General features: G+C 40.4%; 1 protein-coding gene across 2 annotated transcripts; it reads right to left on the minus strand.

Moving 5' to 3' along the window:
* Positions 1–15,974: 15,974 nt before the first annotated feature.
* LOC111024545 (uncharacterized) lies at positions 15,975–20,402 on the minus strand. 2 transcript variants are annotated; one of them, XM_022302253.2, is made up of 4 exons: positions 20,247–20,402; positions 19,986–20,158; positions 19,819–19,886; positions 15,975–19,733 (listed from the first exon to the last, which is right to left on the minus strand). In XM_022302253.2, exons 2-4 carry the CDS (start codon positions 20,146–20,148, stop codon positions 16,314–16,316), a joined length of 3,651 nt encoding a protein of 1,216 aa, XP_022157945.1. In that variant the 5' UTR covers positions 20,149–20,158; positions 20,247–20,402; the 3' UTR covers positions 15,975–16,313. The 2 variants fall into 2 exon arrangements, with proteins under 2 accessions (XP_022157945.1, XP_087980367.1); XM_088124241.1 differs by having other exon boundaries at positions 19,819–20,158.
* Between the last annotated feature and the right edge of the window lie 4,257 nt (positions 20,403–24,659).

Below are 24,659 nucleotides of genomic sequence, written 5' to 3' on the forward strand. Positions count from 1 at the left end.
CTTCGAACATGCCACGTACAGAGGCCACGTCCGAAGCTTGGCAACCAACAATAGTTGAAGTATGAAATACTTCTATTCGTGCGAATATGGGGCAAAACACACGACAAGCACCTCCATCGACGTCATGCGATGCTTCCCTACACAACGGGACGACACCCGTGGATCGAACGATAGATTCGGGGCTATCGAGAGAAGGCTAGATCTTTTAGCTTTGGACATGGCGGAGGTGAAGACGGACATGGCTGAGGTCAAGTCGGAGTTGAGTGAAATGAAAACCATGCTTCAAAGATTGTGCCAGGTAGTTTTTTCTGTGCCATAGTATACTATATGTCTTCATTCGGTCCAAGTACTAATACGTTCTTGCTATTGCAGATCGATAGATGCGAGTTCAACATTGCTGTCTCTCCGCCGGATACAGTCAACCCGTTACGATTGGTATCCGATGATATACCCGAGCATGATGAGGATATTCATGACCATGAACGGGGAGGTGCCGAGAGTGTAAAGGACGATGTTGTAGTTTATGCATGAGAGTCGATACTTGAAAGGGCGACCGATGATGCAGAGAGGACTCTACACCCATCAGATCCTGAAGATTCTGTACTAGCCAACCCCACGGGTATTGTCGAGGTAGAGTTTGACGTTGCAGCAGGAGACCTAATCTGGATGCCTATTCCATCAACTTCAGTAGTAAAATGACTTCAGCGGATCTGGACATCACGTCGAGTACCCCTGCTACGGATCATGTGGACGTCCAAATGGCACCTCCAGTAGTACATGATCCACCAGTAGAGAAAAAATCTGAGCCGATAGCCGAGCTTCCTGCCTCAAGCACTATTGCTGGCCCGTTTGGCACGATCCATGCGCCACATCAACCCGATCATAGTGATCAGGATCCTACACCAGCAGATACAACCCCCACACCTCAAACTATTACGTCCCCCTACACCATCTGATAAAACCCCACCCCTCAACCTATTCTCACCCTTACACTAGCTGAAACAACCCCCAATCCTACACTGTCTGATAAAACCCCCACCCCTCAACCTATTCCCACCCCTACACCAGCTAAAAAACCCCCAACCCCTACATTGTGTGATAAAACCCCCACCCCTCAACCTAATGATCCTGTGGGTTCTACAAACCTTGTAATGCCCCAAGATTTTCAACAATTCCAACAAGGGACCGTTACTATGACTACCTAAAATTTTCACTTAAACAAGAGAATTATCTTCACAACAAGAATAAACAATAAAACTATCACGCTTCTCCTGCGCTACTCTGATTTCAACACTCACGAGAGCTTGAACAACCAAAACAACAACACTAAAGATTTAAGAGGAACTCAAATCCTTTACAGATAATCCATTTAATACCAACTTCACATTAACCAAACCCCTCAAGGAAACCTTTACTAACCATAAAACATCCACTAAATGAATATTAACATCTCGAATGGCAACGAAGCAAAAGCTAACTCCAGTTCGATCACCTTAAACAAACGTATTCATAATTATCCTAAGTAGGTGACAACCTTAAAACATCATTTATACCATAAAACTAAACAAAACCAACCACTAACAACTCAACTACAAGATTAAATAGCTGCAACTATCCTAACTAAAAGAAATTAATTGCACGCAGCATAGCTAATGGTCTTTCCGATCAAGCCTCCTCCTCGCCAAAGAGTAACCCTGTTACCTACAAAGTCTGGTGAGAAAAATAAGGGGTGAGTACAACCACGGTACCCAGTAAGCATTACATACTTGAGGGGTCACACACAAACAGCATGCTTAGCAAAAAATCCATACATCATGCTTATCAATAACTTCAAGCTTTAAATAAAACGAAACATATTAAAAAAAGCAGTTTATGCATAAGTTTAACTAAATATGCACCATGCATGTCAAACTCATCCTTACATCTCAACTCACTAGTTATCTTTCCTAGTTCCTCCAAGACTTACTCCTTTGAGTCGTACCGACCCCTGACCTCGCATAGCCAAGGCATCCACACTTCTCTACGGTGCTCAACGTTGGACCTTGACATTTATCACCAAGGCCTCAACTACTACCAAACGTAATGGTCCTTGGCCTCCAAGCAACTTCTAACCAATCACGTTATGTTAGTCCTCCAAGTCTAACTCCTAGATTCGCATCGGCCCTTGCCATTTATCTCCAAAGCCCGAGACTCATCTACAGAAGTTTGGCATTCGACCTTGCCATTTATCCCTAAGGCTTTGAATTGTGCATCAACCCTTGACATTTATCCCCAAGGTATCGACGACTACTCAACACATTGGTCCTTGGCCTCCAAGCAACTTCTAACCAATCACATTATGTTGTCCTCCAAGTCTAACTCCTCGATTCGCATCGGCTCTTGCCATTTATCCCCAAAGCCTGAGACTCATCTACAGAAGCTTGGCGTTCGACCTTGCCATTTTTCCCAAGGCTTTGAACTGTGCATCAACCCTTGACATTTATCCCCAAGGTCTCGACGACTACTCAACGTATTGGTCCATGACGGCCACCACATCAAGACCCAACACTAATTCAACAATTAGAATCACCGTGCCGACCCCCGACCTTTATACCCGAAGCCTCGACACTCATCTCTATCATGTTGGGGTATCAATCCTCGAACATTTCACCTGGAGCCTCGATACCCAACTAGTGATGTGCCAGCCCCCTGACCCTGTTAGTCTTCCATTCACTTCATTACATCCCGGAACTCTTACCAGAATCCTACATGCTTCTAAGCCATGACCCATGCTTAAATGATCTCACCACAAAGCAGCATGCTTTATACACGAACATATGCAACTACCATTCAGGCATGGTCATCAAGCATCATAAGAATACATTTCTCTTTACATTCAGCATGCTTCGAATTTAGAAAAGGAAGCCAACAAATATCCCATCAAACAAGTTCACAATTGTTGGATACGAATCCTGGCCTGCCACGTGTCGTGATCAAAAAGGTGAGTTGGATGAACATGCGGATGAAATGTGAAAATTGACTCCAAAGTACGCAGGTCGGCAGTCAGGGTAGGACCTACAGTGCCGAGCCGACCTGAGACAAAGTTCGTAACAATGTCTCTTCCGTACCCGACAACACGTCGTATTTTTAGGGTGTGTCAGAGTTCCTGTCGGGCCCAGTTTCTATAAATAGATTCCTTAGCCTTAAATGCAAGGTATAAAATCCTAGATAGACTCAGCAAGTTAGCTCGGACTAGAACTGACTTGCTCGTCGGAGTGCTAACTCTGTTTTGCAAGTCCCAAGAGTGTTTTGGGAAGACATTAGACCATTGGCTGAAGTTCATCCAGCACGTTCCGATCTACGTTACATCCGAGTTCAGCAATTTTGGGCTCCAAGAACAATAATTCATATTCGAATACAAGTTGAACGACAATGTCAGCATGCTCCAAACACAACAAATCATAGAGCCAAAACAGTTAACACAACTTTCACATTCAGCCTAACCAGAATATAACATCAACCACATAGTCACCATTGTTACATCTAACATGTCTACAGTTCACGATACAACATATTATACAACTACATGTATTTCCAAATGTTACCTAGCAATTATATCATCAACAACATTTATAAGGTAACATCGATCTCAAACAATCATATAATCGACACTCATAGGCGCACAACAAGCAACCAGTTCATAGCAGCATACAACAAACAATCCCCTCAAGTAAGAACTACTTACCCACTCTTAACGTTCCTAATTCTTCAGTTGATTCGGCACCTAGGCATTCAAATAAAAAAAGCAGCATGTCAAGAAGACACTTTCAGTCATAAAAATCAGTTATAAGGAGGGTTCGAAGGGTCCGTTACCACAAAAACGATTTCGTTTGAGTGTGGATAACTCATATCTAACTCGAGCAAGGGTGGGTAACGTAGATTGGGTTTTAAATGGGTGTGGGTAAGTGCCAAACACCACGAAACTGTTGCTGTCCACGTTTTGCAACAGAGGAACGCGTCAAAACAACTTCCAACGACTTCATTTTGCTATTCGTTCCTACAAAACGACTTCGCTTAGGTGTGGGTAACTCTTATCTAACTCGGAAAGGGTGGGTAACGTAAATCGGGCTTCAAACGGGTGTGGATAAGCACCAAATACCATAAAACTGTTGTTGTCCACGTTTTGCAGCAGAGGAACGCGTTGAAACAACTTCCAACGACTTCGTTTTGCTATTCGTTACTACAAATCGACTTCGCTTAGGTGTGGGTAACTTTTATCTAACTCGAGCAAGGATGGGTAAATCGGGCTTCGAACGGGTGTGGTTAAGCACTAAACATCATGAAATTGCTGCTGTCCACGTTTTGCAGCAGAGGAACTCACCAAAACAACTTCCAACGACTTTGTTTTGCTGTCCGTTACCACAAAACGACTTCGCTTATATGTGGGTAGCTTAGATCTAGTTCGGATAGGTGTGGGTAAGGGTTGAATATCGCTAGAATGAAAAAAAAACACTACAAAAAATGCTGCTGTCGGTGCCGTCGACCGCTGCCATTGTCACTGATGCCGATCGCCGCCGCTGCCTTGTTGGAGAAAACAAAGAAAGGGGGGGCTGAAACAAATGGAGAAGAAAGAGATGAGGGGTAGCTTAGGGTTTCCTTTCCTTTATTTTTTGTTTTAATTTACATTCTTTTTGTTTTAATCCCTTTTTCTTTATTTTGTTTTAAAACTAAAAGCCCAATCCCTTATTCTTAAAGGAGGCCCAACTAGATAACACAATGGCCCAAAACAATAAGCCCAATAACTATACTTTAGAAATCAAATAAAACCCACAACAACCCGAAATAAAATAGTTAACTGAAACTCTAAAACCCAAGAATAATAATCCAAAGAAAAAGTAGAATTTAGGAAAAAAATCCTAAAAACCGTGAATTTAAGATTTAATTAAAAATCTCCTACACAGGTCGAGAACTTAAATTATCTTAATCCAGTGAAATTAAACTTAATTCTAATTTAGCCAAAACTTAGAATTTCAAAATTATAAAATCCAAGAATTAAAGTTATTAGCTTAGGGAAAAATCCAAAGACACTATTTATCTCTTAAAATAAACGAGTCAGAGAACGCGAGGCGTTACAAACCTGACCTTAGAAAAAGTTCCTCAACCCTTGGCCATTATGCTGCAACCAATTCACTAGAAGAAACCCCCCTATGGCAAGAAGTCGACCACGATTCGGTTCACGGCATCGCGACAAGCCCACATGGGGCTAGTGGATCCAGTGCACCCGACCCCACTGAGTCCAAGAAATTTGTTCGAATGAAGGATGAGAAGCAGCTAGCCACGGAAACCGAGGTATGGTCTTCTAGACATTTTTCTAAACCTAACTAACTATGTATGTAAAAATGGTTCTTATGTTTTATAGGTTCCAGATGTATCCGAACCAAGAAAGACGCAGCGTAAACAGATAGAAACGAAACCCTTCGGTCTGGATGATAGGGATCGAAAAAAGATGAAATAGAAGATGGACGTGCAGTCGGTGGCTTGCAGCCAGGGTAAGCCATTCCGTCCCAAATACAACCGATTGCATAACGTTTCGAACGACAAGTTTACCGAGATAAAGCAATGGGTACGAGACTCTAAGAATAACAACTTCAAGCGCCCGTCCACAGCATAGAATGTGCACAACAGATATTCCAGGAAATTCTTCATTAACATCCTGAATCCTAAGGAACAGGTTGAAGACGGGGTAAGTGATACACAACATTGCATAGCTCTAGGCCTCATAACTGCAATGCGTCACAAACAATAACTGTTCAAATTTTGATTGCAAGAAACTGCTGTCGTAACATATTTCATCATGAGGAAGCTCAGTAAGCGACCGCACCTGTGCGTTCAGAAGTTTGCTGTCATGGACCCACTACAAATGGTAAGATAGGTAGTTCATACATGTACAAGATTTATGTTTTGACAAATCTAATCATCTGTGATGTTGCTGTTATTCAGAAACTTCTTGCTGCCGCAGGTGGCCCCTGTAAAATGATAAAGGGGAAGATCCTCCAAGACACAATCCCCACTTGGGACATATATAAGGAGTATATGGAGGCCGTGCTGGGTCGGGTGGAATAATTCATTCCAGCCTGGGGGGACGTCGATGTCGTATACAGCCCGCTTAACATCAGAGATCACTGGGTCCTGGTCGCCATAGATATGAAGCAGTCTGAGATTTTTGTGTACAATTCATTGTCGGGTGATAGCTCTAAAATAAAGAGTGAATTATGGGTCAAACTAAGGGTAATTGTGTGCAAAGAATGTGAAATACAAGCTAATTAAGCCACAAGAATGTGAGAAATCTCAGAGGGAACCTTCGATGTATAGACTTCTGTAGATTCATTAAATTTCAGAGTAAATGCTAAATTGTGGATGTTTAGGGCATAAAGCAAAATTTGGTGCATTCGAAGCAGGTGAAGCATGAGGGGATAGATTGATGCTACTAGAGGCTAAGGGCAACTGGTTGAAGTCGGAAGTAGGCTAGCGCTTTCGAAGCTATAGAGCAGAGGCCGGAGCAGTAATTTGTTTTCACCCGCCCTGTTACCGTATCCGTACAGTGACCGTACATTGTTTAGACAGCATCCACATGAGGTTCTTTGGTGCCTAAAGCAAAAGGTGGGTTACAAAAAGAAAGAGACACCCCAGTCGCAAAGGAGAGGACGGTGGACCTAACTAGAGGCATCGTTTTAAGGGAAACATTCTCGAAAACAGAAAAACATGGGGTCTCCATTAACGATAGTGAGAGAGAGACACGAATTTGGCTCAAGATCTTCACCATTCATCTAGAGAAGTTTATGAGTTTTCTCTCATTGCCTTCTGAAATGGAGTCATCTTTCATCTGTGCATTATTTTATTTCTATTTCATCATTATTTTATTTGGTGCATTCGGAGTAGGTGAAGCATGAGTGGAATAGATTGATGCTACTGGAGGCTAAGGGCAACTGGTTGAAGTCGGAAGCAGGCTAGCGCTTTAGAAGCTATAGAGCAGAAGCCGGAGCAGTAATTTAATTTCACCCGCGCTATTCCCGTATCCGTATAGTGTCCGTACATTGTTCAGACAGCATCCACGTGAGGTTCTTTGGTGCCCTACGCAAAAGGTGGATACAAAAAGAAAGAGACACCCCAACCGCAAAGGAGAGGACGATGGACCTAACTAGAGACATTGTTTTCAGGGAAACATTCTCGAAAATAGAAAAGACGTGGGGTCTCCATTGACGACGGGTGAGAAAGAGACACAGATTTGGCTCGAGATCTTCACTGTTCATCAGGGGAAGCTTCTGGGTTTTCTCTCATTTTCTTTTGAAATGGAGTCATCTTTCATCTGTGCATTGTTTTATTTCTATTTCATCATGAACTAATTCCCCTTTCTTTGGGGAGGGGTTGAAACTTGCTGTAATAGAAGTTGAGCTACTGTTGAATGCATTTGAACTCTTATTTAATAGCAGTAGGTTTAATTTTTTTCGTAGTTCTAAACATGTTTGGGCAACAGGTTTAGTGTGCAAGCTCAAAGGAAGCTTGGGAAAGCTCTTGTGCATGGATTCGCTGTTGTTAGTCGTAGATTTTGTGTTCTTTCTGGAATAGAGTAGTGAGTACCTAGGAATGAGGTTCACTCTACGACGCCTATAAATTGGTTTCATGTTTGTTGTAACCACGATGGGAGTTAGGTTAGAACAATTGCTTGGTAACTCAGAAGAGAGCCGTGAGGGTCTGGGTTCTAAGAGTTTCATGTGTTTTTCTTCAGTAGGTGATGCTTAAAATCAGTAGGTGGATTTCCTCTCCCCGATTCCCTAAAAATAGATCTAAACCTCCCTGTGTGTTCAATTCTTTGTTGGAAGCAGTCTGGAAAAGTTTAATTATCCTCCTATTCACTCCTTTATTTACATGTTACTTTGACAAGTTACTAGCAAAATTGATAAACCAACTTCGTTTTCTTTTATTATTTCTTTTGGTAGCTCAAATCAATTAACCATTTTCTGTAAGCATGAATTCCTTGTGGAGACGACCTTGTTTGTACTACAATTGACAAGAATTAGTGTATGCTTGCACTATAATTTACCTATTGCTAGGGATACAACACCAGGGCACATTCCCATATCGAAGTTGATGATGGACATGCGGCCGTTGAGTCATACCATCACATCGTTGTTGTATGCATGTAGGCTGTTGTATGGGGCGGATTGCAAGCTGAAGAGGACTCCGTGGCATGTATTCCTACGACCGAAACGAGGCAGAAAAGTGGTATAGATGGTGGCATTTTTTCATGTAAATTCATAAAGTATCTTGTAACTGGTAATACTTTAGAAACTATTGTACAGTCTGAAGTGTCGCATATTAGAAATCAGTATGCCACACAACATTGGCACGATGAATTGTACTTTGAATGAACATGCCATATTTTTTGTGTGATTTTTTTCGTGATAGTATGATTTCAGCAGGCGTCTCGATTTTTTTTGGTTCAGTATTGCTCTATATGATGTGCACTGTTTTTTTTTTCTTGATCTCGATCGCGCTCTACATCGCTCTCGATATGACCTCTCTCGACCACGCGTTATCGTGATTTCGTTGGTAGGGCGCGTGCTCACGATCATGTAATCCATCTTTATTCCTATTTCTCGATATCGCTCTATCTCGTTCTATCTCACTCTCGCTGACAATTTTGCTTTTCCCATACATCGTCATATACATGTAATGTTGTGCAGCTGATTGAACTGTATGACAGATTGTAATGATAACCTGTCATTCACCATTCATTTCCATTTATTGAGGTGTAATCATGGTGATAAATGCAATGTGAAAATGTATTGTAATAAATAGAAGCTCAACAAAACAAAAACAATAGGTCCCACCCCCCATTCATTCATTCCGCCCATTACTCGCTCACTTCTTCTCCTTGCTCGATTGGTGAAGCAACAGAATAGACATTTATTACATTGCTACCTCCTTTATCACACTGTAAGTAATCTCTCCCAACCATTAATGTGTATTCCTTCTGTAACTTAACTACACTTGCCGTTCATGAACACATATGTCACGTTTCGCTAACCCATGACCACTGACTTATTCCGTCCATCAAGCATATACATTTTAAATACCGGTCCTGTTGCTTATTGGCATTGCATTAAGAATGTACGAGGTGTAGATTAATGACGGGAGGACGAAGTTGATCGAGACTGATCGAGAGTGAGACTGACTGAGAACGTGTATTAGCGAGATCGAGAATAATCGAGCATTAGCGAGATCGAGAATGAGCGAGAGCGAGAATTTTCACAGAATCACAACACATGCATGTTTGTTCAAAATCTATGTATTTGTCCCCTTCTAATGTTGCCCTTACATGTCCTATTATTTGCAGGATGGAGATTGAGAAGAGTTTATTCATAAGATTCGGTGGTATGTGGGATGACAACACAAATTCATATTTTGGTGGTGAGCTGAAAGGAATAATTGTCCCACTTACGGTGACGTACAATGAACTCAAAGATCGGTTATACAGAGTGATGAAAGTCAGCCAGATTGAGTACGACTTTGTGATTCGGGTACCGTACAACTTGGCGTGCGCTTCACCGCCAATGTTTATAACAAATGACGATGACCTCCAATTTGCATTACTCCAAGAACAGGTTTCTAAAGTTCTACTGTTTGTATCAACTGTCATTCGTGAAAGCACTAACCTATGGTTGTCTAGAATAAATGAAGATGAAGAAGAGCAGTCCATTCCTAGGGTAGAATTTGTTTCAGACGAAGGTTACACGGGAATGGAGAAGTGGGGATTGAACGAAATAGACATGCAAGGCATGTACAGTGCAGACTGCTTATACACTCAAGACTCAGAATTGGTCGCCCATAGTGCACCATGCAGGTCGCTCATAGTGTAACTCCCATCGGATGAAATAAATAACACAACGAAGTACGATCTGCAAGTTCTGTGCCAGAACATGTATCCCTATCGGCGGAACCAGCATCCACCCAGCTCGGTAATGGTGGTCACGAAATACTAGTACCTCAATCTGCTCCCACCGTGACAAGAAAGCAGCCGACTATGTACAGCCTTTTATCAGGCGGAGCGGAACTGCACGTGGAGAAGATATTCGTTTCGAAGCAGGACTTGCGTATGATGCTATCCAAGGCAGCAATGCAATCTAACCATGAATACAAGGTGAATAGGTCAACAAAATCAAAGTTCGTTTTTCGCTGCATCAATGAGACATGCAAATTGAGGATTGCAGCCCACTCCATTGGTAACTCTTCAATATTTTGTATATCAAAGTATGTAGATGAACACACTTGCACAGTTGACACCCGGAACCACGACCACAGACAGGCAAGCAGTTGGATCGTAGCAAACCTTATAAAGGATAGAGTTGTTGGAACCAGTTGTATTTACAAGATAAAACATATTAAGGAGGATGTCCGTAAATAGTTCGGGGTGAACATAAGTTATGACAAGGCCTATCGAGCACGAGAGTTGGCATACGCTATTGTTAGGGACAAGCAAGAGGACTCGTACATGCAGCTCCACGTGTACGATGCAGTGCTAAAAATATAGAATCCAGGTACTGTTTTCCACATCGAGACTAAAGGTTCCTTTAACTTCAAATACATGTTCATGGCCGTGGGTGCTAGCATTAGACGGTTTCAGACAATCACAAGGTGTGTAATTATGGTTGATGGCACATATTTGAGAGGGAAGTTCAAAGGAGTGCTCCTAATAGGTGTCGTCATGGATGAGAATAATCAAATATAATCACTTGCATTCGCTATTGTAGACAACGAAAGTGATGCATCATGGAAGTGGTTTATGAAAACTCGAAGGACACAATCGAAGCCCCACCAGATCTTGTATTCATATCTGATCGTCATGTCAGTATCACAAATGCAACAAGTGAGATATTCCCAGACGTATTCCATGCTATATGCATATACCACCTTGGGAACAACATAAAGGCTCAATTCAAGAATGCTGTGTTTTGCAAGTTGTATCAGAATGCAGCGTATGCGTATCGGAAGTCACAGTTCATGTACTACTGGAACCAGATACTATTTGGTTGGAAGTGGTTCACTGGCTGAATACTTACAAGAAATTGGGATAGAACGGTGGGCCCAGTGCTACCAAGTTGGTAGAAGGAATGAAAACATGACGATGAACAGCGCTAAGTCAGTGAATACCCTCCTTCGAGAGGCTAGAGAGTTGTCGGTCACTAAGATTGTCGAGTTCATCCGTGACTGGCTCCAAAGATGGTTCCACGAAAGAAGAACTTATTGGTCCACCCGAAACACCTCTCATTCAGACTATGCAGAAGAGCGACTTGCACTACAGTTTGAGAAGTCTCGTTGCTACATAGTCAAACCAATCGACTGGTGCATGTTTCATGTTGAGGACGGCGGCTTGGATGAGACGGTTGATTTGAATGCTCGTACATGTACATGCATGGAGTTCCAGTACAGGAGTATTCCATGTTCGCATGCAATAGCAGCAGCGAGGCACAAGAATATAAATTGCCACATATTTATCGATCCATGCTACAGTGTGGACTCCCTAACTGGTGCTTATGCAGAACTAATATTACCGGTAGGCCACGTGTCGGAATGGAAAAAGCCAGATTATTACCAGTCTCTTCCCGTCCAACCACCAAGATTCGTTAAACGAGCAGGCCGGGGTAGAATGCAATGGATCGCCTCAACCGGTAAGCGCAATCGTGTCAACAAGTGTTCTCGATGCGGTACATCGGGTCACAATAGACAGAAATATATTAACCCAATTACGACAGCACAGACGTCCGCATGCAGAGATGAGAGGGAGGGTGTAAGTCAATTAGATAGTGCAGCGCCTCTGTGAGAACACCCAATTTCTTCAGTAACATATTTGTATTCGTACTTGAGTATCTAGAATTTGTCTCGCTTTCTCGCTCGTGCTCTCCTTCGCTCTCATTTTTTCATTGTATATTTATCGCAAATAAAAAGATATTCTAGCATTCTCGTTCTCGCTTTATCCATTTCTCGCTTTCTCCCTTTCTCGCTTTCTCGCTTTCTCCCTCACTCGCGTTCTCCCTTTCTCGCTCTAGCTGTCTAGCTCTCGCTCTCCTTCGCTCTCATTTTCTCGCTGTATATTTATCGCAAAGAAAAAGATATTCTAGCATTCTCGCTCTCGCTTTATCCATTTTTCGCTTTCTCCCTTTCTCCCTTTCTTGCTCTCTCTCTATCAAGATGTCTATATCCATAACCAATTAAGAGTGATTAATTAATGCGCCTTTTCAAATCCCCAATGCTTTCTTCCACATTTTCAATGCACTAATTACTCTTCCTACACGTTATCCTAATTTAATTAATTTTGTGATTCTTCACATCCACATACCATCATCCAACCCCCCTATATATAGATACCACCAAGTACCCAACAACGGCATCCACTTCCAATTATTTGCTTCTTTAGAATATCGAACATTGTCTTTCAGAAGCAAACATGTCAACCTCCTACGAGTCAGACAGTTCGTCTTCCGACGGAGCAACTAGTTCTATCTCAAATCACCCCTCATTGTTTGCGGAGAACAATGTTCAAGATCCAAGGGACGCTGCTATCCAACAAGCAAGGGAAGAAAACGTTCAATTGAGAAGAGAGCTGCGTCAAACGCCTCACGAACTAAACAACACGAAGTACAGGTTAGCCCAGGTTGAAGCAACGGGGGACTTACTCGAAGGACTGCTTAGGAGGAGAAGGAGGACCAACTTCGTCTAGAAGACAGAGTTAGCATGTTGCTGACCTGTCTACGTCGATCCCATAATAATAATAATAATAATAATAATAATAATGTTTCAAATCCCATTATAGTAGCATATGATGTTGTTTTGTTTAAGCTACTAAAAAAATTGTAATGGGATGCCGTTTGTTTTGTTTTATTTACTAATTTTCTTACTTAATTAATTAATTAAAATTTCTCCCTTTTTATTATATCATCACTTACTGTTTCTCATTATCGTATGGTGTTGTTTCTCGTTCATGCTCATTTTCATTCAAGCTCATTCTCGTTCACGCTTATTCACGATCTCTTTCGTTATCTGTTTTGCGTTCTCGCTGTTTTCCGCTGCACCCGTTTGGGATTCTCAAGAAACTAACATCGAGTAAATAAGAATAAATCTAATAAATCCAGCCTTTAATAAACACCAACAACCATTAAACGAATTTAAATTTCATGTCTTTTCATCTCTCTCGATCTCGCTTTAACACGCTATCGATCTCGCTCACGTATCATCATGCTCTCGTTCACGTATCATCACGCTCTCACTCACGTATCATCACGCTCTTGCTCACGTATCATCTCGCTATCGCTCACATATCAGTAGCTAGCCATCACCCTTTAACGCACTAACGATCTCCTTCTTGCCTTCTCGCCCTGTCCGTCAGCTTCTCCCTCAATGTCTAAAAATCAACAAACCAATAAACAAACCACTTATATTAGAATAAGCACAACGAATCATTTGCAAACAAAGGCCTTATGAATGCAGTATTGTTCTCGAAAAGATCCCGACAAAATATGATGTGAAAATACCAAAAAACATGAACTTGTGGTGGATAAAAGTTAGAGTTCACCAAGGATCGAGAGTCGCCGGTAGATGAGAGAAGCAAATCAGATAGAGAAACAAACAAACTAATTAAATGACAGAGAGAAAGAAATGGAGTAAAGTAAGAAGGGGCATGGACGGTCATTTGGTAAAGTGAGTGATGTCAGCAGATACCTAGAAAACTTATGTTTTGAAAAGGGCGATTAAAAAACTAAAAAGACTCTACAGAATGCCTATTTGGTAAAATTTCCCATCTTTTTTGTCACTAAATTTTTTTAGAGGTTTTTGGATTAAATAGTCATTTTAAAAATGCAGTATTACTTGTTTTCTTCTCATCCTTTTTGAAACGTAGGTTTTCTAAGCTTTGTTATGTCATTTTTGTGCGAAATTACACATTGACCCTTCTTACTTTTTTTTTTTTTTTTTCACTTTTTCTACCTTTTCATTCTTCATCTTCTCCTCTTCTCTCTCTTTCTTTCTCCTACCATTGTTGTTTCTTTTTCCCCTGATTTTTTATTAGATCTTTTCTTATCTATACCTCTCCATTTTTAATTTGGTAAGTTGAAATAATTTTCTATAATCAGTTTCTGAATTTCTCAATTTCTTACCACACTTCCTGAAGCAATCATGGTAAAAAAGAAAAAAAAAAAGAGAACCTATAAACGAGATGAGAGTAAAAAAGAATTTAAGAGTTGGAAAATTATGGAAGTTACAAAAATTTTAATCAATTTTATCCTCGAATCACGACCAAATACCCAATTTTAAAAACCTCTCCTCCTCCCACCAAAGCATAAAATTAGGTTTTCGGCTAAAAATTAGGGTTTTTATTCTTTACTCGACGAAAGACTTGGCCATCAATGGTGAAAATCCAGATTGTTGGTCTGCCCGAAAATTTCGATGATGAAGTAGCACGTAGAAGAAAACAAGATTCAAGTTCGACCTCTCTCGCTCTCGCTCTTGGTGGTCAGATCTCTCTCTCGATCTCGCTCTTGGTGGGTGGTCAGATCTCGCTCTCGCTCTCGATGTCGGTTTTGGGGCAAATTTGGAGGAGTATGGTTTTGGTGCAGGTGGTCTATTGCGCAGTGAGTTTCAGATTTGAATCGAAGTAGAAGAAAAGGAGACTTAGGTGTAAAATCATGCATTCTTCTCCTGTCTCACCAGATTTCTCATTGTTCAATCGATCCCACATTACCTTCGTCAAATCCCATCCCTCCGACGGCTCAGATAATTTTACCCAGAAAAATAAAAGTAAATTCTCACACTTATGGGCATGAAAATCAAATATGAATATGAAAAAAATGTCAAAAGAAAGTGAAGTCATGACCGCTAATATTGGGATTTTCTGATTTTTGGAGGATGAAGATGAAGGTAATTTTATGGGTGATGGTGCCATTTTGGTTCTTTAGATAACAAAATAAAAAAAAAAATTGAGAGAATGAGAGGAGAGATCCCTCTATCTCTAAAAGATAAAATGAAACTAAAAAAAAAATTGTTTGGTTTTAAGTTCTGCCATTGTTCAAGAAAAAGAAAAAAAGAATAATTACAAAAGGAGAGGGAAGAACAAAGAAGAAAGAATGGATGGAAATGGAAATAACAGTAAGAAAAGGGAAAGAAAACGGGAAAAGTAGTAACAAAGGGTCAATGTATAATTTCACACACACAAAAATGACATGAGCAAATGTTAAAGGGTGGGTTGAAAACAATACTAGCAAATGTTAAAGGGTGGGTTGAAAACAATACTATCTTTTTAAAAGGTCTATTCAGCCCAAAAATCAATTTTTTTTAGTGGGAGATCACTACTATGTAAAATGATTTTTTTTGGTAGATTTTAATAAATAGATGGAGGCTGAAAATTACAATTTAAACCTAGCTCAACTGATTGAGACAGTTATTTCTAACTAAAGGTCGTAAGCTCCCATCTCCATTTCCATATGTTGTATTTGAAAAAAAGAAAGCTGAAAATATTAAAATAGTTGAAGGCTGAAAATTAAAAACTGATTAAGTCACTTATCTCTAGTTAATGGATCAATTATATTTAATGACAGACCTATAATTAATCACGTTAAAGGTCAAGTTTACCGTAATGCTAGCTTATTGTTCTAGGTAAGTTTCTGCCCTATGTTTACTCAAAAAGTATTTTTGAAACATTCATGAAAGGTCAAAAGTAATATTGAACTTTTTGAAAAGATTGGGGTATTTTTGAAACAAAGGGTAAAGTTCATATGTTTTTTCTTTTTTGTTTTGTTTTTTGGAAATTTAGCCCCTTTTTTTTTTAATTTTTAAAAAGGGACAAATATATGGCTATTCATGGTAATAGTCTAATATAGGCCTGGCGTAGAATCCAACTAAGCAGGTGATGTGTTAATCAAACTCAACTAAAAATATTGCTCTACTTTCTTAATAATTTATAAAGCCTTTCTTTATATCAATCAAAGAATGAACAAAACAGTGAAGCATACAGCTCATCTGATGCATCTTGAAGCACTTACATATGTGATATGTCTACCTTTCCTTCATATTCACAATCCAACACTTCAAACTTTTTAAAATCATAACAAATCTCACACTATAATACTATATGAATTAGCATGGAAGTAACCCTTTTCTCTTCCTCAGCAAATAGAAAATAAAAATGAAAGGAAATTGATTGAGAGGATCTTTGCTTTGGTCTTACAGGCTGCAGTCTCAATAATATGCAACTGCAAGTTGCAGGGCTGCTGCTAAGGCGATTCTCACTTAACTGTCTCGAATGCTTGTACGAGCAACTCGACTTTTCGTTTACGAGCTGGAGTGAGTTTGGCCACGGCCTGCTGAAGGGCATAGTCAAGCATCCATTCATCCGCATTCTTTCTGTCTTCTGGGTCTTGATGCCTCAGCTGAACTTTTTCTGATTCTGCATCTTGCACCAAAGGCAAGAACCTCGGCCGTCTCGGGTTGAATTTCTTTACTTTCTCCATTGCTTTGATAAATCTCCTCAGAAGAATCACTTTTTTCAGATTGCTCCAATTCTTTAGAACTTGTTGGTTGGGTTTGCTTCCCAAACTTTGCTCTTTTTCCTCCTCCTGGATGTTCACGTCGACAGATTTAACCGATTCGTCGTCAGGATTAGAAACAGCAGTAGCATCATATCCTTCTCTTCCTCTATCTGCGGAGGCATATTTTTCAGAGTTGTTGGCAAGTGGGAGAAGGAATTCACTGACTTCATGTCCTTTCTCTTCTGGGAATGTGGCGGAGAGTGATCGATCACGGGATGCATCCTTGCTTTCTGGAAGAGGGATTTCGTCAATTGCTTCATTTACAAGCTTTACAGCTTCAATGCATTGGAGTTGAACATCTGGATCATTCACAAAGCTGTCTTCCATTTCCATTTTTAGTTTTCTTGGAGAAAATTCCTTTCCATCTTTGTCGGTCACCTCATCGACAGGAGGCTCGGATCCATCTTTAGCTTCAATGCTTGAAACCATGTGCTTGAATATCAGGGACCACGTGCTTGCATTTTTCTTTTCCTCCAAGTGCGTTTCATTTGCTCCACCAATGCTGGAAGCAGCCTTGATTTCTTCTTGAGGAACGTATTCTTCCTGGATGGAACCGGCTTCGGATTGAGCTCTTCGACTTTTATCGAATATAGCCGCCCTTGCCTTTTCCAGTAGTTCATATGCAGAGATGGAACATTCAGCAGTATTGATTTCAGTTGATTGTTCGTGATCTTCCAAAGTGAGGCTTTTAGCTGCTGCTGATGTCTCACATTCTTCTGAAGAAAGGCTTTTCGATATTGTATCAGATTCTCCACCGGTTACACTGATCAAACTATCATTTTTGGAAATTGTTTGATCCTGCTCCAAATCTCCATTATTAAGTAGTTCAGAGTGCAAACGTGAAATCACCCTTTCAGAAATCTTTAAAATTTTTCCATTCACTGGAACTTCTTGATAGCTATTGCCTTCTCGCTTCATGGAGGTCTCACAATTTTCTACAGTTGCTTCTTTCCCTACCTTATCAAAATTCTGAGCCGCAATTTCTCCTCCTACCGGCCTCCACCATCGACTCATAGTTTCAATAACAGCTTCATCTTGTTCTGATTTCTCAAGATGTTGTAAGTTTGCTTGACTTTTATCAAAGAATGTTATCGAATTTCGGTGTTCTACCTTGGTTATATTGTTTGCTTGGCCTGCAGGCCCTTTAACAATATTCTTCATGTTCCAAACTTTCTCGAGCAAGGTCTCAGAAGTACCATTTTGTCGATCACTTTCTTTGTCGGCTCCATCAGAAGCTCCATGAACTTGATGAGGATCAGCAGGAAATGCGGTTTTGGTCCTGATGTGAGCCTCATCTCCTGGCACAGGAAGAACTGTTTCGAAAGCTTCTATAAGCAGCGAAACTCTCTTTTTCTCAGCCGGTTCTAATTTTGAGATAACCTGTTGTAATGCATAATCGAGCATCCATTCCTCACTATTTTTTCTTTCTTCTGTTGCTTGACGCTGGAGATGAACCTTCTCTCCTTCCAGGCCGAGCTCGGAAGGTACGTATCGTGCCTTCTGCAGGTTAATCTTCTTCACTTTCTCCAATGCCTTGACAAATCTCTTGAGAAGGATTAGCTTTTTCAGGTTACTCCATCTCTTGGGAGCTGGCTGGGTAGACCCGTTATCTATTGTTGGCATTGTCTTCTTTTCTTCCATGTCTGTGATATTCTCAACTTTAGTTTGTGTTTCTTCTGGATCGTGTGCAAGATCCTCTCCTGCAGAACGAGTTCTGGAAGAAGAAATTAAGATGCTTGATCCTCCAACTTCAGCTTGAATCCTTCCAGACAACTTCTCTCTCGAATTATCCTCACAATGGCGAGGGGATTGGCCTTGAATTTCCGGGAGAAGGATTCTATCAAAAGCTTCTTGCACTAGCTTAACCGCTTCGTTCTTGAAGAGCTCGAGTTTTCTATAGGCTGCTGCATCAGGATAGACATCTGCTCCTTCCTGATCGGCATTCGAAAGAAGCTTAAAGGAAGCAGAGTTGGTTTCTCCTAGCAATTTGTTGTCAACTTCCTTTGATGTTTCCTTCACCTGAAGAAGAGGTTGCTCGGTATCAGTATTTCCAGACTTGCTATTGTCCACCACATTCTTATATACCAACTGCCACATTCTGATATACTTTGGATTTATGTCCTGCACTTCTGCTGTAATATTTAAGCTGATACTAGAGCTGGAGCTCGTGCGCGATAGATTGTCGATTTCCGCTACAAAGTCCCCCTTCAACTTTTCACTGGCTTCACTCTGACGTTCCATTAGCTCATAGTCAAAGGCAGAAGAGCCCAAAGTATCCTTCGAGTTGCATTCACCTGCGTCGAAATTACCTTTGTCCTTCGAATCTGATGCTTCACCCAAATTGATATCAGTAAGAATACTTGGATCAGATTCTTCTACAGCAGTAGATACTAGTTTGCCTGTGTCAGTTATCTCACGAGTTACTGGTACTTCTCTGCTTACCATATTGCTTGCTCGAATACCATCATTCCTATTTCCAGATTGCTTGGCTCGAGAAAGCGGTTCACTCTCATTCCTCTTGTTCTTCTGAGCTTTCAGGGCACGCTTCCTTATCGACTTTAAACGCTTCAATGGAGGGGCAGCATTTCCATGAGAATGACAATGGAGGGAGCAATAACTGTAAGGACAAATCTTCTTTACACCAATTCTTTCAGATTCTCTTTCTCCTCCTGGTTGATGCTCAATGTGATCAGGGAACTTAGAACCCTTGAAAGCTGAAGAACATGTGGCCTTTTCAACACAGGATTCTGGAAAGTCAGATGTTTCCATTGAATACTTCTTGGATTTGGAAGCAGCCATTTTCGCTAACTTCCTCACAGGTTTTAGTGATGGCTTTCTAGTTAACATTATCCCCGAGATCGAATTTGGTTTTGAATAAGAAACTGAAACATCCCGAATTCTCTGCCCACTGTTCCGATTCCCCAATTTAGAGTTGCGAGAACTTACCGGAGATTTCAATTTACGCTCATCGGAATCGCCTCTCAACTGCTTCACTTTCCTCTTCGTCTCAGCTCCTCCACAAGATTTTCTCATCAATGTACCTTTGAATCTAGCACTGGACATTCTCGTCAGAGTCTTAGAGGATTTCGAACCAGACGACCTATTTGCAGGCAATTTCTGCTCCAAATCCAACAAATAGATTTAAATCTACCATCGCAATTACTGGAGAAACAAGAATTAGAAACACGAGACTAAGACGGACCTGGAAATAGCTACTTCTCGCTTCCGAGCTGCTTGTGGTTTTCATAAAATTTAGGGACGAATTTGAAACTGAATTCGGAGTAGACTCATCTGAGCTTGACGAAGTAGACGAAGAAGAAGAAGAAGAAGAAGAAGAAGAAGAAGAAGAAGAAGAAGACGAAAGTATACCCAAACTGAACTGAGATTTCTCTTTTCTTGCTGCTGATTTTTCCGAGAGCTTGACAGATCTTGATTTGCTGCCTTGCGAAACTCCATCTTCATTCGTGAAATCTTCTTCTGAATCCGAGTAACGATGAGAATCCACCTCCGGGTTGGAGTTGGAAAGGATCATTCTCTCAAATCTGCAACAACAGAGTAAAAAATCTGCTTTAAATGTGCTTATTGAATCTTTTAATCTTGGAAAAACAACGATCAGATGAGGAATTCTACTCGGAAACGAGAAATGGTTGGGTTGCTTGAATATTTTTTTCACAATCTTTGAGCCGAAGAGAAATTAAGAAAATGAAGAAGCTGAAAATGATTGGGAATTTGTGTGTGTGGTGAGAAAATATTAAAGCAATAAATTTGTATCGGATTTTAGTGTAAGTAAAGATATTGATTTCTTGACTTTTATTTTATTTTTATTTTTTCAGTTGGATTTCTTGACTTGTGCAAATGTACATGGGTGTGGAATTGACCAGCTTTATAACAAAGACTCTCACCAAGTTGACAAAAAATCAGAAGTCTTTCTTTTTCTTGCATGCATCACCGAGATTTCATTTTTCTGTATTTGTAATTTTTAATAAGAGGGTTTTTTTTTCTTTTTGAAAAAAAAAAATACGTTTGGTCCTTGAGGTTTCGGGGTATCAATTTGGTTCCTAATATCAATTTGGTTCCTAAAATTTCAAAATCAACACTTTTAGTCATTGAGGTTTAAAGTGAGTGTCTTTTTGATCCCTAAAGTTTTAAAATAGACATTTTTACTCCATAAAATTTGAAAAATTGTTGTAAAATAACCTTTGAGTGTTAGTTGACTTAACAAAAAAATGACATGGCAAATTAATGGACTTCCTGCTTTTAGATGATATGTAAAAAACATTAAATTTTATTTAATTTTGTTGAGGGTAAAAACCAAGCAGAACGTGTGTCCACCTTAAAAGAGGGATGGGACCACATACGGTTACATACCGTATGGAGACACTACCGAGCAGGACGTGTGTCCTCACATAGAGGGAAGCGGGACCACATACGTTTACATACCGTGTGAATTGGTAGCAGGGGATGCACATTTTCGGTACAAGTGGTGCTTCCTCTAGTTGCAGGCGACAAGCCTCAAAGTCGTAGGGGGTAGCGCCACCCGCCAGTTGTCGGGATCATACACTCACAGCAATCACAATACCACATGGCACGTCCCTGCCACCCCCAACCATCGTCCTTCATAGTCTACTGTCCGAGGATATATAAGAAGGATCCTCACCTTCATCAAGTAAGTGAAAAACCTGCCACTCACACTTAAGGTGTCTTTTTCCTGTTTCATACTCAGATTACTAGTTTGATCATCGAAGTGTCTTAGGCAGGACAACACATCGGCGTCAAGTTCTTTGTTGCAGATCTTCCTATTCTCAAGCGAACCTACTCGTTTGAAGGACACGTGGCTTCTTCCCGGAATTCGCCGACAACAGTTGGCGCCGTCTATGTGGAAGATGTTTTCAAGCCCAAACGGAAACTAGTTCTCCGCTCTAAGACATCACTAAAATGGCTTCCAATAAGGAATCATCCTATGAGAACACCGTCGACGAGGAGCGCCGACGCGACAAACTGGTTGACAAGCCCGCCCCAACTTCCCCAGCATCGCAGAAGACTCGAGGAGCATGGGAAGCTGTTAACCCCCTTCGCTAGATCGACCTCCTCGGCAAGCGAAAGGTGTGTAGAGACTAAGGTTGGAGAGAATCCAATGTACTATATTCTCATTATTAAAGTCTATATATATAGACAAATATACAAGGTTGACCTAATCCTATAAGAAGAAGGTAAATGACAAATTAATATTAATACAAGAATATAAAATATACTAATATATACTCTAACACTCCCCCTCAAGTTGGTACATATATGTTAATCATGTCCAACTTGTTAGACAAATAATCTATTTGTGCTCCATTCAATGCTTTAGTAAAGATATCTCCTAGCTGCTCTCCAGTCTTCACATACCCTGTAGCCACCAATCCTTACTGTATTTTCTCACGTACATAATGACAATCAATTTCAATGTGTTTGGTTCGTTCGTGAAATACTGGATTAGATGCAATATGAAGAGCTGCTTGATTATCACACCAAAGTTTCATTGGAGTGGTGATGCCAAATCCCAATTCAGTCAGAAGCTGATATATCCATACTAATTCACACACCGACTGTGCCATAACTCTATATTCTGATTCAACACTCGAACGCGACACCACGTTTTGTTTCTTACTTTTCCAAGAAACTAAATTACCTCCGACAAATACACAATATCCTGAGGTTGATCTTCTATCTTCCTTAGAACCTGCCCAAATCAGCATCTGAAAAACATTCAATATTAAGATGACCGTGATCTTTATATAACAAACCACGTCCAGGAGCACCTTTCAAATAACATATAATATGTTCCAATACGATCTAATGGTCAGTCGTAGGAGAACTCATAAACTGACTCATAATACTAACTGGATAAGCTATGTCTGGCCTCGTAACCGTAAGATAATTCAACTTCCCTACTAATCTCCTATACTTCTCAGGATCTTTCAACAACTCTCATTCTTTTGTAAGTTGTAAATTAGGTATCATTGGGGTACTACGCGGCTTATCAGCTAACTTTCCTGTTTCAGTTAACAGGTCAAGTACATATTTCCTCTGTGATAAGAGAATCCCCTTCTTGCTCTTTATTACCTCAAATCCTAAGAAATATTTCAGCACTCCCAAATCCTTCGTATGAAATTGACTATGAAGGAAAGTTTTGAGTGATAGGATGCCTGATGAATCATTACCAGTAATCACAATATCATCAACATATACAACCAGTAACATAACACCAGACTCAGTTTGTTTATAGAAGACAGAATGGTCCAACTTACTCTTCTTCATTCCAAAGTTCTCAACCACCTGATTGAATTTTCCAAACCATGCTTGTGGACTTTGTTTCAACCCATATAAGGATTTACGAAGACGACATACCTTTTCAATCTCCCCCTGAGCAACAAAACCTGGTGGTTGCTCCATATACACTTCCTCTTGAAGATCACCATGGAGGAAGGCATTTTAAATATCAAGCTGATGTAACGGCCAATGGTGAATAGATGTCAAGGAAATGAATAACCTAACAGAAGTCAATTTAGCAACTGGAGAAAAAGTATCACTATAATCAATTCCATAAGTCTGCGCGTATCCTTTAGCAACAAGGCGAGCTTTCAAACGGGCAATGGATCCATCAGGATGAACTTTAACAGCAAACACCCATTTACAACCGATAGGTTTTTTTTTTCAGGAAGAGACACTAAATCCCAAGTACCATTGTCATCTAAGGCAGTCATTTCCTCCAACATAGCAGCCCGCCAACCAGGATGAGACAAAGCTTCATGAACAGTTTTAGGAACAGATACAGACTCAAGGGATGCAAGAAACGAACAAGTAGGTGAGGACAAATGGTTATATGAGACAAAAGAAGAAACAGGATAAGTATATTTACGCTTACCTTTTCTAAGAGCAATTGGAAGGTCATCACTTGTTCTTGGATCCTCGGACGAAGAAGCTGCTGGTATAGGGCATGAGTCCGTAGGAGGTTGCCGACGAGAATAAACTTGAGTAATGGTGGGAAGAGAAGGATCAGGCACATAGGAAAGTGTATTGCTAAGAAGCTCTTCAGTGGAAGAAGAAACAATGAAATATACAAGAAAGTCATCATCTTCTTGTGAACTCTCCCCCTGACTGGTACTCAAAGATGATGAAAAAGGAGTATTTTCAAAGAATGTAATGTCGGGAGAGACAAGATATCTATTAAGATCAAGACAATAACATCGATACCCTTTTTGAACACGAGAATAACCAAGGAAAATGCATTTCAAGGACTTAGGGTCCAATTTGGTGAGCTGAGGGCGAACATCACGAACAAAACAGGTGCAACCAAATATTTTAGGTTTAATAGGAAATAAAGGTTGCATAGGACATAGAGTACGATAAGGTATCTCACCCTTAAGAACTGATGAAGGCATACGATTAATCAGGAAGCAAGCCGTCGAAATAGCATCGGCCAAAAAATATTTTGGAACATGCATTTGAAACATTAAGGCCCTTGCTGTTTCGAGAAGATGTCTATTTTTTCTTTCTGCAACTTCATTTTAAGACGGAGTATCGACACAAGAGGATTGGTGAAGAATACCATATTCACTTAAATAAGAGCCAAGAGGTCTAGAAAAATATTCTTTAGCATTATCACTTCGTAGAACTTTAAGAGAGTCACCAAATTGAGTTCGAATTTCAGCATGAAAGTTACGAAAATGAGAAAGTAACTAAGAACGATGTTTCATTAAATATAACCAAGTTACACGGGAAAAATCATCGACAAAGGTAACAAAGTACCGAAACTCACCTTTGGACTCAATAGGACACGGACCCCAAACATCAGAATGAACTAATTCAAAAAAGGTAGTAGCTCGTTTATTGACTCTAGGATACAAACTAAGACGATGTAACTTAGCAAATTGACATGACTCACAATCTAAATAATGCAAGCTATGAAATTGAGGACGAAGACTTTTTAACATGGAGAGAGATGGATGACCCAAACGACAATGTTCTTCGAAAGGAGTTGGCACTCGAGTGCGAACA

Source organism: Momordica charantia (assembly GCF_013281855.1).
Source record: "Momordica charantia cultivar OHB3-1 chromosome 5 unlocalized genomic scaffold, Mcharantia_2.0 BLBB01000005.1, whole genome shotgun sequence".
Lineage (NCBI taxonomy): Eukaryota > Viridiplantae > Streptophyta > Magnoliopsida > Cucurbitales > Cucurbitaceae > Momordica > Momordica charantia.